Source organism: Lynx canadensis, chromosome D4, assembly GCF_007474595.2.
Source record: "Lynx canadensis isolate LIC74 chromosome D4, mLynCan4.pri.v2, whole genome shotgun sequence".
Lineage (NCBI taxonomy): Eukaryota > Metazoa > Chordata > Mammalia > Carnivora > Felidae > Lynx > Lynx canadensis.
The window spans coordinates 86,544,330-86,558,306 of record NC_044315.2 but is presented as its reverse complement, the minus strand read 5'-3'; the positions used below and the strand labels follow the sequence as shown (position 1 = coordinate 86,558,306).

The 13,977-nt window shown below is 56.5% G+C and overlaps 1 protein-coding gene across 3 annotated transcripts in view; it reads right to left on the bottom strand.

The window, feature by feature from the left end:
• Positions 1 to 2,272: 2,272 nt before the first annotated feature.
• SLC25A25 (solute carrier family 25 member 25) overlaps positions 2,273 to 13,977 on the bottom strand; it is a 35,353-nt gene continuing 23,648 nt past the window's right edge. For 2 of the 3 annotated variants that reach the window (XM_030293042.1, XM_030293044.1), the window contains exons 2-10: positions 10,068 to 10,194; positions 9,889 to 9,976; positions 8,830 to 8,941; positions 7,502 to 7,660; positions 5,841 to 5,993; positions 5,454 to 5,561; positions 5,173 to 5,340; positions 4,503 to 4,653; positions 2,273 to 4,399 (exon numbers count right to left, since the gene is read on the bottom strand). In XM_030293042.1, the coding sequence (XP_030148902.1) occupies positions 4,215 to 4,399; positions 4,503 to 4,653; positions 5,173 to 5,340; positions 5,454 to 5,561; positions 5,841 to 5,993; positions 7,502 to 7,660; positions 8,830 to 8,941; positions 9,889 to 9,976; positions 10,068 to 10,194 (1,251 nt within the window). In that variant the 3' untranslated portion in view covers positions 2,273 to 4,214. Of the gene's footprint in view, positions 4,400 to 4,502; positions 4,654 to 5,172; positions 5,341 to 5,453; positions 5,562 to 5,840; positions 5,994 to 7,501; positions 7,661 to 8,829; positions 8,942 to 9,888; positions 9,977 to 10,067; positions 10,195 to 12,599; positions 12,834 to 13,977 lie in introns of those variants that run through there. The other variant, XM_030293045.1, reaches the window with a different exon arrangement.

Here is a 13,977-nt window from a genome sequence, read left to right as displayed (position 1 = left end):
AGATAGAGAGACAGAAGCAGGGCTCGTGTTCACCCGAAAGCGGGACTCAAGCTCACGGACGGTGAGATCATGACCCGAGCCGAAGTCAGATGCTGAAGCAACTGAACCACCCAGGCGCCCAAGATTTGATTCTTAAGTAATCTCTACACCCAGCCTGGGGCTCAAACCCACAACCCTGAGCTCCAGAATCGCACACTCCATTGACTGAGCCAGCCAGGCCCGCCCCCCCCCCCCCCCCCCCCCGTCCCTTTCCAGCTTTCTAACAGCCCTTCCAGGCAAGTCTTAATTCTTTTTATCTAACAGACAGACAGGCTCAGACAGGTGCTGTGACTCTCCCAAGGCCAACCTGGGCCACACTGGGGCAGGGATTTCCACTGTCCCACTGTCAACCCATGAAAAGTCAGACAGGCTTTCTATATTTGTTCCCTATTGCTGCTGTAACAAATTAGCACAGACATAGTGACTTAACCAATATAAAAGTATTACCTTGCAGTTCTGGAGGTCAGAAGTCTGAAATGCGTCTCACCAGGCTAAAATCAAGCAGGGCCGTGTTCCTCCTGGAGACTCTTGGTGGCGAATCCATTCCTTGCCTCTTCCAACTCCCAGGGGCCACCCACATTCCTTGACTCGTGGCCTTGACAACGACCTTGGGCCGAGTCCTTCCTGTGCCGGCTCCCTGACTCTCCCTGATCCCCCATTGAAGGACCCGTGTGATTACATGGGGTAATCCAGGATAATCTCTCTATTTTAAGGTCAGCTGATTAGCAACCTCGATTGCCCAGTGCAATGTAACCTAATTCACAGGGTGTGGGAATTAGGACAGGGACCTCTTTGGGAGGGGGCGTAATTCTGCCTACGGCACTCGGGAACATTTATTTGGTTGGGAGAGCAGGTTCTGGGTGAGGGGACCCACTTGCCAAGACCTGGTCAGGAAATGGTTTATGCCCGTTACCCTGGCAATGAACAGCTGAAGCAGGTGCCATATTAGTTTCCCAGCTGCTAACAAATCACCACAAACTTGGATGACCCCGAACAACAAAAACTCATTCTCTCATAGTTCAGGAGGCCCAGAGTTTGGGATCCAGCTGTTGGCAGGGTTGGGTCCTTCTGGACAGTCTGAGGGAGAAACTGCCTGCCACTCTCTTTGCCTTGGGTGGCCCCCTGCAATCCGTGGTATTTCTTGGCTTGTAGATGCATGCCCTGTGGTCACATGGCCTTTTACCTCTTTCTGGGCATGTCTGTCCAAATCCTCCTGTTCTATAAGGACACTACTCATTGGGCCTGGGGCTCACCATAATCCAGGTTTTGTTCTTTAATAAAAATTTTTTAATGTTTATTTTTGAGAGAGAGACAGAGTGTGAGCGGGGGAGGGGCAGAGAGAGAGACACACACACAGAATTCGAAGCAGACTCCAGGCTCTGAGCTGTCAGCACAGATCCCCACACGGGGCTCGAACCCACCAACTGTGAGATCATGACCCAAGCCGAAGTCGGATGCTTAACGACTGAGCCACCCAGACGCCCCCACTGTAACCCACTTGATTACATCTGCAAAAGTCCTATTTCCAAATAAAGTGACATCCTGAGGTTCCCAGGGGACATGAATTTGGGGGGGATGCTATTCAACCCAGTACAAGTGGTATATACCAGTTTCAAAAATGGGCACACTTCCGTGCCTCCCTACAGCCTCTGAATGCCACAGCCCCCTGATGGAGTCCCCAAGCTGCTTCATACTGTCCCCTGCTGCCCTGACATACCTGGGGCCATCAGGGACAGAGTGTGGATTGTTATTTAATGAAAATGGTACCAGGCACGGTCTTAAGTGCTGGAGACAATGCTACAAACGCATTCCGTGCCCCAGAGGGCCTCACCCTCTCCCGGGGAGACAGGCAGAAAGCAAATCGAGAACATCAGGCAGGGCCCCACAACGTCTCTGTGTGCCAGCTGGGTGGGAATGAGCGGTGAGGCTGGGGAGGGGCACCCAGGGCAGTGGATGATGGCACTGCAGCACCTGGAGGGGCTTCAGGGGCAGGGAGTGACCAGCTCTGCCCGAGACTCAGAGGAGGCCTGAGGAAGAAACATCAGGCTCAGGGGGCTCTGGTGACCTGTGCAGAGCACCCCCAATCCCATTTTAAAGAGGGAGTGCCTCCGAGAAGCCCGGAGAGGGTAGCTTTCTCATTTCCTCTGATGAGAAAGGTGGATTCTTTCTCAGACGTGCAGTTGCCCCCCCACCCCCCCAGCCCCTACCAGAAAAAAGTCACGTGGCTCCATCATCAGCTTTGAAACAACTTTATTAGAAGGCTGTTTTAAAGGACAACTTCCAATTCTGTCTTAATTTGCTTTTTCACAAATTCCAGTTATCCCTAGATTTAGATAAAACAGTAATTTTTGCATTGATCTTTGCATCCTATTTGAGTTGTCCTCACCAGGCCATTCTGGTGGAACAGAAGTGCGACCGTGAAGTCGCCAAGTTGACCAGCATTGCTGAGCAGGAGTGGTGGGGGGGAGGGGGGGCCTGGGGGGGAGGGAGCCCACTTCACAGGGGGGGGCGGGGAGCTGGCCGCCCTCTCCTGGAGCCCCCACCCCAAACTCACAGTGATAGGCCCCTCAGCGCCTAGTCAGTCTAAAGGCTGAAACAAGAGATCCTCCCAGCCCAAGAAATGATCTGGACTTCCACGCTCAATGGAGTGGAGATTTCTGCCACTCTTCCTGCCCCCGGTCAGACCCTCAGATCCTGAGGCTCTTCCTGGGTGCAAGCCCTGCTCCAACCTGCCAGGAGCCACCTCCCCATGACCAGGGCCCTCCTGCCCTGACCTTTCTTCTGTCGCCAGTTCCGAGGCATTTCTTTGGACAGACTTGACGACAGTGCGGCCAGCGGCGGGAAAGATCACTCCCACGGCCCCTCCTTCCTCTCCCCACCCCACCTGGAGGGTGCTAGGAAGGTACAATCAACCATGAACATAAATATGAATACAAAATGAACTTGAAAATGACAGGCTATTAATTAAACAAATCTATAAAAATAGTTAGGACAGAACTCTGTTCAAATAAATATGAAATAAATAGGCTCCAAGCACTGTGACGCCCTGCATCGGTGGAATGTGAGGCTGGTCCCACTTTGCCCCGATTGGGATTGGACACAAATCCCCAGGGGGCGTCAGAAACAGACTTTAATGCAGTCGGCCAGGCTTTCTACCCCCTTTGTCTTCCCTCTGGAAGCACAGAACTTGCACATTTGTCCAGTGTGCCCTTCTGAACAAAACCCTTTTCCCAACGATACATAATTAAGGCCTTCAAAAACCTTTTCCTTCTCTCCCCAGGACGCGCGGACCCCCGGCAGCGGCTCCCCTTCCCGCAGCTACATGACGCCTCACCGCTCTCACTCCAGAGCAGGGGACGGGGGTTGGTTCTGAGTTGGTGCCAGTCCTGACGGAGTCTGGGGCCCGCTCAGAGCACCAAGACACCCCGGCAGCAGGAGCAGAGGCTTTCTGCGTTGCGAGACCCAGCGCGTGCCTTCCGTGAAGCCATGCACCAGGATGCCAGGCGGCCAATGGCGGGGCGTGGCCTTGCCCCCTGCATGCACACGCACACCCAGGTACCCGTCTGTTGGTGAGCTCAGAAGCCAACAGCAGGGCTCAGATGAGGGTGCGCACAAAAGCCAGACTCCTCCCTCTTCCCGGCACAACCTGGCCAGAGGTGACACTGTGGGCCAGGAAGCCAGGTGTGAGGTCCCCACGGACTGAGGCGAGAGGAGCAAGCAGTAACATGGGGAGTGGGCTGGTAGCCCTCCTCCTACCATATTAACACAGCAGCGAGGAAGGAAGGAAGGCGGGCGCGGGGTAGGCGCCCAGCAGGCCAGGGGGCAAGGCCCGCGGCTGGTGGTCTGGCTGCAAGATGGAAGAACCGAGCCGGTTCCGAGCCCTGCTATCTCGGCAGGCACCGCAGGAAGCGTCCTGTCCCTGTGTGCGTGTGCCTGTGTCCTGCTACCCCCCCGCCGGAGCGGACGTGACGGTCGGCCAGGGTCAGCGGGACACAGCCGGTGAGCCTGCCAGGCCTTCCCCTACTCCCTTGCGGGCGCACCCCAGGCTTTTCACAGCTTGGCTTCAGTCAGCTTAGTGTTGGCACATTCACAGAATGAGACGGCTAAACATCCCGGGGCTGCAGGCCCAGGATCCGTGAGTCTGCCGAGCGAGGCGGGGTCGCACCCCCGTCCCATCACCGCGACTGCACGCCCAGGGTGATCTTCAGGTTCTCGTAAACCACGTAGCTGATGCTCACGGCTGGGATCACCTTCATGAAGTTGGGGGCCAGCCCCCGGTACAGGCCAAAGGCGCCCTCGGTCCGCAGGATCTGTCTGAAGAGGCTGCTCATGGTCACCTCCGGGGCGCCCTCGATGGAGGCTGTAGCGAGAGAGGCACCCATCAGAGGCTTGCCAGCTCCTCCCGAGAGCCTGACCTGCCCTGGGAGGTGGGCCCCTGGGCACTGGCCCAGGACCAGCATTACCTTGGGCCTGCATCCGGGTCCTGACCAGGGCCAGTGGGTAGCTGGCCAGCTGCCCACAGGTGCTGGACATGGTGCCACAGGCCAGGAGCACAAATACACCAGGGTCGGCGCTGTTTACCGCATAGCGCTGCAGCCAGGCGTTCTTGAGCGTCTGAAAGGGGAAAGGGGAGCAGGGATGAGCCCAAGTGCCTCTGAGCCTCACAGAGACCTTGTGAGGCCACAAGAGACAGGGGCGCTGGGGGTGGGGACACAGTTACTGGATCCACACAGGAGGCACTTCCTTGTCACATGGGATCCTCGAGGCTATTGTAACCTGATTCGCTTGGCCTGCCTGCCCTTTGTTTCTGCCCTCACTGGGGGCTCCTGGATAAGACTGGGAGCAGGGATGACGCAGGGGCAGCAGCACCTTCCCTACACAGAGGGCCTGACTCCTGGGGTCTGAAGTCTTCCGGGGGCACAGTGGACCCCCACAGAGTTGTGCTCTGACAATGTGCCCACTGAATCCCTGAGGGCGTAGGACTTGGGGGCTGCGGTGTGACAGGAGACCCTTGCAATGACTTGATGACTCTGGGAGGAGACACTGGTGTTCCTTGTCGCAGTCATCCCCAGTGTCTTTCAGGAAGTGTGACAACAGATGGGGGGGGGGTCCTGGCTACTAGGGGTTCCTCACCTCGTAGACGGCTAGGTCTATCCCAGCGTAGGGGATGATCCCCAGCATGTTGGGAACATAGCCTTTGTAAAAGGCGGCCATCCCTTCTCTGGCCAGGATCTTCCTGGCACAGTCCAGCATGCCCGAGTACTGGCCTGTCTTGCGCAGGGCCATCCGGGTCTTCAGAACCTGGAGAACCCAAAAGGAGCGACGGGAGGGTGAGCATGGTCCCCTCCTCGCCCTCAACCCCGCGCACACTGCTTGTTCTAAGAGGCTCTACCACAGACCAACGTGGCCCTCACCTCCATTGGATAGATGCTACTCTGCGCGATGGCCCCAGCCAAGGACCCTGCCACAAGTCTCTCGTGAATCCTCAGAGTCTCCTGGTCACTCCCCACAAGACGCTTGATCTAGAACAGAGAGCAAACGGACTGATACACCCCAGAGATCAGCGCACTGGCCCCTGCCCCACCGTTCCTCCTAGAGCCAGTCAAGTTTAACCAAGACCCGGTGTCCCTGGCACCTGTGACACCGCCCCAAAATAGAAGGAACTGACCCACAGTGGAGCTGGCAGCAGGGTGGGGGCCGGACCCAGCCGCCTGCCCCGCCCTGCTGTCCCCAGTGACTGGCTCCAAGTTCCAGGGCATCAGCAGGGCAGGGACCTCAGCCCAGGGAAGCTGGGTCCTCACCTGTTCATAGGCCATGAATTTGATGGCCGACTCAGGGGCAATTTTGAGGACATTGATGCCGTTGCCCCGCCAGAGGGATTTGGCCCCACCTTCTCGAATCATCTGGGTGAACCCGCCCACGATGCACATGTTGTTGCTTCGGGAAGCGTGGACCTGAGGAGGGAAGGACAAGCGGTCAGAAAGAACCCTGCGGCCAGAGGGCTGCCATTGATGGACAAAGAGGCTCTATCACAGGCCAACACACCGAGGTCAGCGGGCAGCTCTCTGTTTCTCGGTTTTCAGAAGGGTAACGCAACACCGTGACAATCAAACACGGCTACCCCAGCTCCTCACTGTGCACCCACTGTGTGCCAACATTGTGGTAAACACCTTCACAATGACTACCTTAAAACGTTTCTTGGGGCGCCTGGGTGGCTCAGTCGGCTAAGCGTCCGACTTCGGCCCAGGTCATGATCTCACGGTTTGTGAGTTCAAGCCCCATGTCAGGCTCTGTGCTGACAGAGCCTGGAGCCTGCTTTGGATTCTGTGTCTCCCCCTCTCTCTGCCCCTCCCCAGCTCATGCTTGCACTCTGTCTCTGTCAAAAATAAATAAACTTTAAAAAACAATTAAAAAAACAAGTTTCTTAAACTGAGCTTTTTCTTATCGCAAAATTTCAAACACATGCAAAAATGCACAGAGATATCATGGGCTTTCGTGAGCCCATAATCAGCTTCAACAAGCATGAAACCACGGCCACTCTACATCTGCGTGCGCTCCCCACCCCCACCTGTTGGATCGCTTTAAGGCACATCCCAGGCACGATCATTCCACCCACGCACCGCTTTTCATCCCTACCTCGTTTCCTGGGAATTCAGTTAAGAAACACAAATCGATGAGGCAATTTGCTGGAGCCCCTTGGTTTTTTTTTTAGAGGACCTGGACGTCCCGGCACTAAAGTGACTTGCCCAAAGTGCCACGGCTCTGAGGATGGGGGACCCCCTAAAGCTCTTCTCCCCACACCATTCCGCCTCCCCACTTGGGCACAAGAAGAGAGTTCACATTTAACAGGCTTCAAACCAATGCAGGCTCAGGAGGGCAAGGAGAGGGGCGCGGGGGAGGAAAGGATGGCACCTTTTCTGAGCAGGGCTCAGAAACACAAGTGTCAGCACACAAGCAAGGGGACAAGCAGGTGACTGGCCATATTCAGGTGACACTGAAGTCCAACAGGGCGTCCTCGTGCAGGTCGATTTCACAACCCTGTCCCTGACACGGGCCTAGCTTATCTCTGCCCTGTGGACGTGGAGTCAGGCACCCGGCCAAGGTAAAGGTCTCCGGGCCAGGTGGGGGTCCACTTACTCCGACCCCGTGTGATGTCTGTGCAAGATGCACCCAAGGAAACAGGTTCCTGTCACACCCGGTTCTTGGTGGCCTCACTTGCCCCCATCACGGCCCTGTAACGTGACCCCTGGCTTGCTTGACCCAGATAAAATGAGATAAACTATGTGCAAAAGGGCACCTAGATCTGGATCTTATGCTACCCTGTCTGAGCAGTAATTCCGATCTAATTTAATGGGTTAGAAAACTGTAAGCCAAACAGGGTTATACAAAGGAGGGGAAAACCAACCCGCTGAGGAACCAGGGGATAGAACCCAGGCAGTCTGAGGCCCGCTTCCCCACATACCTGCATAAGCACCTTGAGTCTGTCCAGGGGTGCCGTGCAAGTTCTGGACACGGCCCCTGCCCCGCCTCCAGCCACGAGGTGTCTCCACCACATCCCCGTCTGCCTCTCCTCCACTGTGAATTCGTCGGGGACCGTCAGATTCTCACCCACATCGAAGATCTGCGAGGAAGACCAACAAAGATAAAATAAGCAGGCTCCCGACTCTCGTGGCCAAGCTGCTGGCAGACAGCTAGGTCCGTAACGTTCCACCGTCTAGAAGGGCCGAGCCTGAGGGGCCACACAGATAGTGAGAATGCCAAGGGCCCAGGGTCGGAGACGGGTGTGCCCCTCCCCCTTCACCGTGTGAAGGTGGCACAGCTCCGATCCCTGTCGGAGCCGTGCAGAGGCCCAGGGATAGAATCTGAGAGTGCAGCTGGAAGAAAGCAGTTATAAAACCACTTGGACGGCTTTTCAGATACTGCCCCTGGCTCCTGTAAGAATGGCTTACAGAGGCATTTCAGCTGAGGATCACCAGACTGCCTGTACTGAAAGGGTCAAGTCAGGGGTAAAAATTCTTCTGAAACCCGATGTGTAACCAGATCACGCTGGCAGAACATTGTGCAAGGGCCTCAGCAAATATCAGAGGGGTTGCGATGCCTACGTAATGGCCTCTCTCCTGGGCGGCATCCTGCCGAGTCCGCACCAGCTCTGCTCTGACGCCTGGAGCAGGGCACCTAACTTCCCCCATTGAGAGCCAGGCGCGCCCTGAGGGTGAGGCCCTGACCTGGACACAGTGGGAGACAGATTGGAGGTGAACCCCAAGCGAACGGGCTTGCAGGCGGGGCACCAACATGGCCACGACCAGGGAGGTGTGGGTCTTTCTGAACAGCGGCGCTGACAGGCGTGAAGGAACACTATGAACAGGACCGTGGGGATGTTTTCTTTTGATAGAGAGAAAGGACACAAAAAGTGGGGAGGGGGGGAAGAAACTTAATGGCTCTGTATTTGTTCTCTGTACAGTGTCCCCCGCCGCCCAAGGCACACTCCAGCTTTGGGAGAATAAGCCGGATCGGGGAAGGGGTGTTAGGAGTGGACCCTGAAGAACAGGCGGTGTGTGGGGCAGGAGGGCACCCCTGGCAGAAGGAACCCATGTCTGGGGAACGGCTGCGTTGGCCGGTATGTGGGAACGGAGGGTGCACGTGGAGGGCTCTGGGGGGCCGCCGGCGGAGTGAGCAGGAGGCAAGCCAAAAACCCCGCCCTCACCCCCACGCCGGGGTGGGGGCTGACGCCACACGAGGGGACCCTTGAACGGAAGAGGCAGAAAACGCCTCGGGGGACAAGGGACTCACCGTGGAATGCTTCCAGTACAGGATGATCTCGGGGATGTTTTCCACGGGATGCAGAAGGTGGTAGTCTCTCCACTCGTTCCAGTCGATGGTCATCGTGCCGTTTTTATCCATGCTGCAAGACAAACGCACGGTCGGTTTCCCCTGGTAAACAGGCCCATGTGCCAACTGCACATCCCCCCTCCAGGCGAGCCAGGGGCAGGCGCGGGGCCACTGACGAACCCACAGGAGGTGCCTCTGCCCCAGTGAAGAGGCGAGGTGGCTCCACACCCCACTTTGCACAAAAACGGGAATTATCGTGGCCCACAAGAACCCCGTTCCGATCAGGCACAGAGGTCAAGGAGGGAGGCAGTCACCAGGGTGACACGGATACTTACTAGGTGACAGGGCCCCAGAAGTGGCCCGTTCGTATTCTGACAGACAGACAAAGGAGGATGCAGAGGAGAGAGGAGAAACACAGATAAGTGCTCGGAGCAGATGTTAGTGAAGCAGACACACGCCACAGCACAAACGCCCAGGGAGCGGTACGAGAGGCAGCTGGCCCTGACCAGCCCCTTCCGGCCCCGGGGATCTGGAAAAGGCGCAGGCAGGACGGGAAGCCGCTCCTAACACAAACCTGCATGACTTCCTGGCAGAGTCACTACGCTAACCCCCCAGGACCAGGGCTCCCCTGTGAGCCGTCTCGGGGCAGCACATCTGAGGACAGTGGGGAGAAAAGTCGGCCTTCTCAGGAAGAAGTCCACCGTAAACAGGCTGCCCGAGCCCCTTCCCCGCCAGGCAGTGCTCGCCCTTCACCCACTTGAAACGCCCCCAACTAGTCTTTGGTCTTCACAGGCCACCGGTGAGCGGGCACGCTTCCAAGTGATCTGTGACCCTGGCCTGGAACCCGGGGAGCAGCGGCTCTCGGGGAGAGGCTACCTGGGGCTCGCGTCAAACCACCAGAAGCCAAAGTTCAGAGAAACAGGGTCAGTACAGTGAAGGGCACCACAGAGTTGGTCGGAGAACGCCTTTCTTTTGTCACACGCTTGTTAAACCAAACGCGGAGGCTGACGAAGCGCTCACCTCTTGAGAATTTTTTCTGCCTGCTGTTCGGAGATCTTGACTCCCAGGTCCCGCAGGGACTGCATGATCTCCTGAGCGTCGATTCGTCCTGCAACAACAACAAAGGCTTCAGCCGGGGGCCGGGCCCCGCAAGAGGCCTGAGACCCGGGGCAGCCACTGGCTCTGGAGGCAACGCTCACCATCATTCTTCTTGTCCAAACTCTTGAACACCAGCCTCAGCTTCTTCTCATGATCTTGCAGATAATGGACAAATTCTTCAAAGTCGAGTTGCCCGTCGAGGTCTTTATCTCCAGCTTGCACAATTTTCTACAAAACAAAAGGAAGGTTTGGTCCATTAGCTCGTGCACTAGCTCTCCCTTGTCCCTCACGGTGCCCCGTCCCCAGGAAACAACTGTGCCAGCCCACGAACAGAACAGAGGTGGCCCCAAGGACCTGAGAGGCTTCCCTCGCTCTACTCCCAGAGCCACCATTCAGACTCCTGGGGGCTGGCCAGAATCCAAGCAAGAGCGCATCCTGCTTCCCTCACAAGCAAAGAGGAAAAAGCACACCCAGGAGAAGCCCTTCCGCAAGAGGCTAACAGTGGCGGGCTTGGCACTTTCTCATCCCGAGTGTCCTGAAGACTAACTTGTTGTACCCCAGGGTCAGCTGCGTGGCTCCCCGGCAGCACTGTCCCTGGCACCAGGCCTCAGCCTGCATGCTCTCTGCCCAAATGTGGGGACGGCCCTGGGTGCTCCAGATTCCCCCAGCAATGCTGTAGCCTGCTCTTTATCCCTATAGGTGGCACTGGCCCAAGAACAAATGGGTGACCAGGGTAAAGGTATGGGGCAGAGCTGGTCCCTGCCAATGCCTGCTTGCCGGAAACACTGCGAGAGAACCCTGGTATGAGCCAAGGGGGGACTATTCTGGGGCTTGGGCTTCATGGCACCTCCGGCCTCTGATCCCAGGTGACATAACGGACCTCAGCTCCCTCAACGAGGTACCAAAAGGCAGGCCAGCTCTTCTTAGTAGTTTACTGACCCAACAAGGCTTGAAGAGACCCCGTTCCTTAACAGCACTCTGTGCCTGCCCTTAGAGGTGAGCCTTGCTCAGCAGCTGCCATTGGGTTTTGGATGCCCAGCACCTGGAAATTCTCCCCAGACGAGTGAGCACTTGGCCTGTGCCATAGGACCTGCTAAATGCTTTACTTCTAGTAACCTGCTGAACCCTCTCAAGCAGCTCTAGGAGGCAGGTACTGTCATTTCCCCCATTTTACAAAAAAAGGAAACAGAAGCTCAGGGAGGTTAAGTAATTTATCCAAGGTCACACAGTTAGGGAAGTGGTGGGCGGGATTCAAGCTGGGCCTGCTGGACTGCAGAGCCACCTCCCTAGAGATCCTGCTGCCGCCCTAAAAGTTAATCTCAAGAAGGTGGGGGACACACATGAGTCACTGCAACCCAGCAACACCCCAAAATCTAGACCGAGAATCCCCTAAGGAAAATGGTTATAATCTTCCTGTGTTGCCCAATTCTCTCAGTGAGAAACACATTCACCATTCACGAACCAATATGGCTTTAAAAGTCTCTGAGCCAACGGGTTAGGAAATGGATGGACCATTGGGCGAGCTGGTGCCCTCCAACGATTACAATCAGGGTTACTCTCCGAACTAGCTGATGGCTCTTTGCGACCGCTCAGCCACTAAGGGTGCTAGGAGGAGGCCTGGACAGATACCATGTCACCTAACATGATCCAAAGAACAACTCTGGGGGTGTGGCTGGAATGTGAGACAGATGCTGGTACATATTTTATCTGTTATCTGGAGTTAACTTCCTGCGGACATTTGCGCTCTCAGCCAAGAATGGTACGAATTACATATAGGGTTATCAGTCTAGATTTATGACAGAAATGGAAATAGACTCTAGGAGGCTTTGGCATCTGGGCTGTTCTGCCACCAACGCAATCCATGTGCCTTGGTGTGCGGGGTGCCTTGTGATACAGAAAACCCAAGGTTGTGTTCATGGCAGCTGATTTCAAGATATCTTCAAAGTCATTGGTTCTACCTCAGAACTACTGGGCCTACTTTCTGGCTCCTTCCTCGGATATGCTAATCACCACCCCTGGCACACCATCCGGCCTCCACTGCCATCAGGAGCACTGAAGGGACAGCGTGAGATGTAACAGAGAAGTCAGGGTGCCCCTTCAGGAGGCAAGCAACCCCCACAGGCCGCGTAGCCATCTCCCCGTCTTTAAAATGTAACGATTTCTGCTGCCTCCCTGCTCCCAAGGGAACTCTCCCCCCTTCCCAGGGCACAGCACCCCCGGCTCCGACCTCTGTAACACGACTTCCAACTCCTGGGCATCCAACAGGAGCTTCTCTGCCTATCCGTCCCTCCGTTCCCCCAGCTCGGAGAAACAGCCCCACAGCATGTGGGCTGTGCCCCCACCCCCGCCTGCCCTGTACTTCTCCGGAACTACCCCCCCCCCCCCCGCAAGAGAATTCCTTTCCGTCTCCCACAAGTATCTTCCCGGTAATTCCGGCCTTCCTTGGAAGTCACATGAAAGCCAGTCATTCCCGCGACGTGACATAGCCCTTTCCCGGCTGCAGCCGCAAGAACTTGCACATTTCACACATTCTTTCCCCCACGGCGGCGGGGAGACCCGGCAGTTAGCGCACGCGCACCGTCTACCACCACTCGCGCATTCATTCACTCCGCCGGCCCCGAGGCCGCACAGACCTGCTTCCACTGGCGGTAGGTGGAGAACTCCTGGGAGGGGATAAAGACGCTGAGTTTGAAGATGGACTTCAGCTCGGCGGGAAGCCCCTTGGACTCGAAGTACTGGAATTCGGTCTGGGTCTCCCCGATGAGCGGCACGTAGAGGCACAGGCAGAGCATGCTGACGGGGAGCCGGGCGCGCCGCCGCCTGCGAGCCAGGGAATGCTTGCCGGCCGGGCACACACGCACCAGATCTGCCGGGGCGCAGCTGTCATTGGCTGCTCAGGCCCTGCCCTTTTACTTAATTGAGAAAAGCCTGCCCACAGGAAGCCCTGCCCACAGCCAATGAGCACCGGCCCCCGCGAGGAGGCGGCGATTGCTCAAGCGGAGGCGTGTAAAGATCAGGACTGACGTCACCTGCGCCCCGACTTAACTCTTCGCCAGCGGGCCGCGAGAGCTGTCGGTCGGAGCGAAACTTCACCCTGCGCTGCCAAGCCCGCCAGATGAACAAACAGCCTTCAGCATGTTTTTCCACAAGGTCCCCAAACGCGTCACACAATACAATGGTTTTCTCCCCTTTAGTAAATCATTCCCGACAGAAAAAGAAGCGGGTGTACAGACTGGGTCGATGCTAACTGGCAATGGGTCTAGTTCAGCTGTGAGGATAGCAGTTGGCAGGAGCTGCCCGAGAGCCGGGTGCGCAGCCATCCTGGAAGCGGCCCCATCGCGGGCTCACTCATCCGCAAGGGGGCTGCCCCTGGGCAGGCTGTGCCCTGGACTCAGAGTGCCTTAGTCGCGCCACCTTCCAGCTGGCTCCAGTGACCTTTTCCAGGCCACTCTGCAATGGGAGCACCTCAGAACCGACCCATTCCCCTGCAGGCTTCCTCCTGGGGGTCCTACAAGCACCGGGGAGCTGACATGATGGGGGCGGAGGGGATCCCCGCTAAAGATCGTTGTGCTGAGGGACTTCCCAGGAGCATCAACCTGGGGTCAGCCAGCCCCTCACTAAAGCCTCCAGATGGCCTTCAGGGCCCACCCTCAGAATACTTCAAAGTTCGGTATAGTCCTAGCTTTCTGGCCTAGGTCTGTCCTATTCAAGAGGGAAGTTTTAATTTTTAAATTAATTAAAATGAAATAAAAAAAATTCAGTTCCTCAGTTGTGTGACCACATTTCAAGTACTCCACAGCTACGTGGACTCACTGAGCATTTCCATCCCACAGAAAGTTCTGTTGGGCACACAGCTCCAGAAGATCCCTTTTAGGCGAGGATAAGGGGAAAATCTCAGGTCCTGGAAAGTCAGGTTTGGGTCATCAGTTAAGGGCGATCCATCCTCTTGAGGCCGGCCTACCACCTCCACATCATCCCCTTCCCCAAGGAGAAGTGTCAGAGACTCGTGCT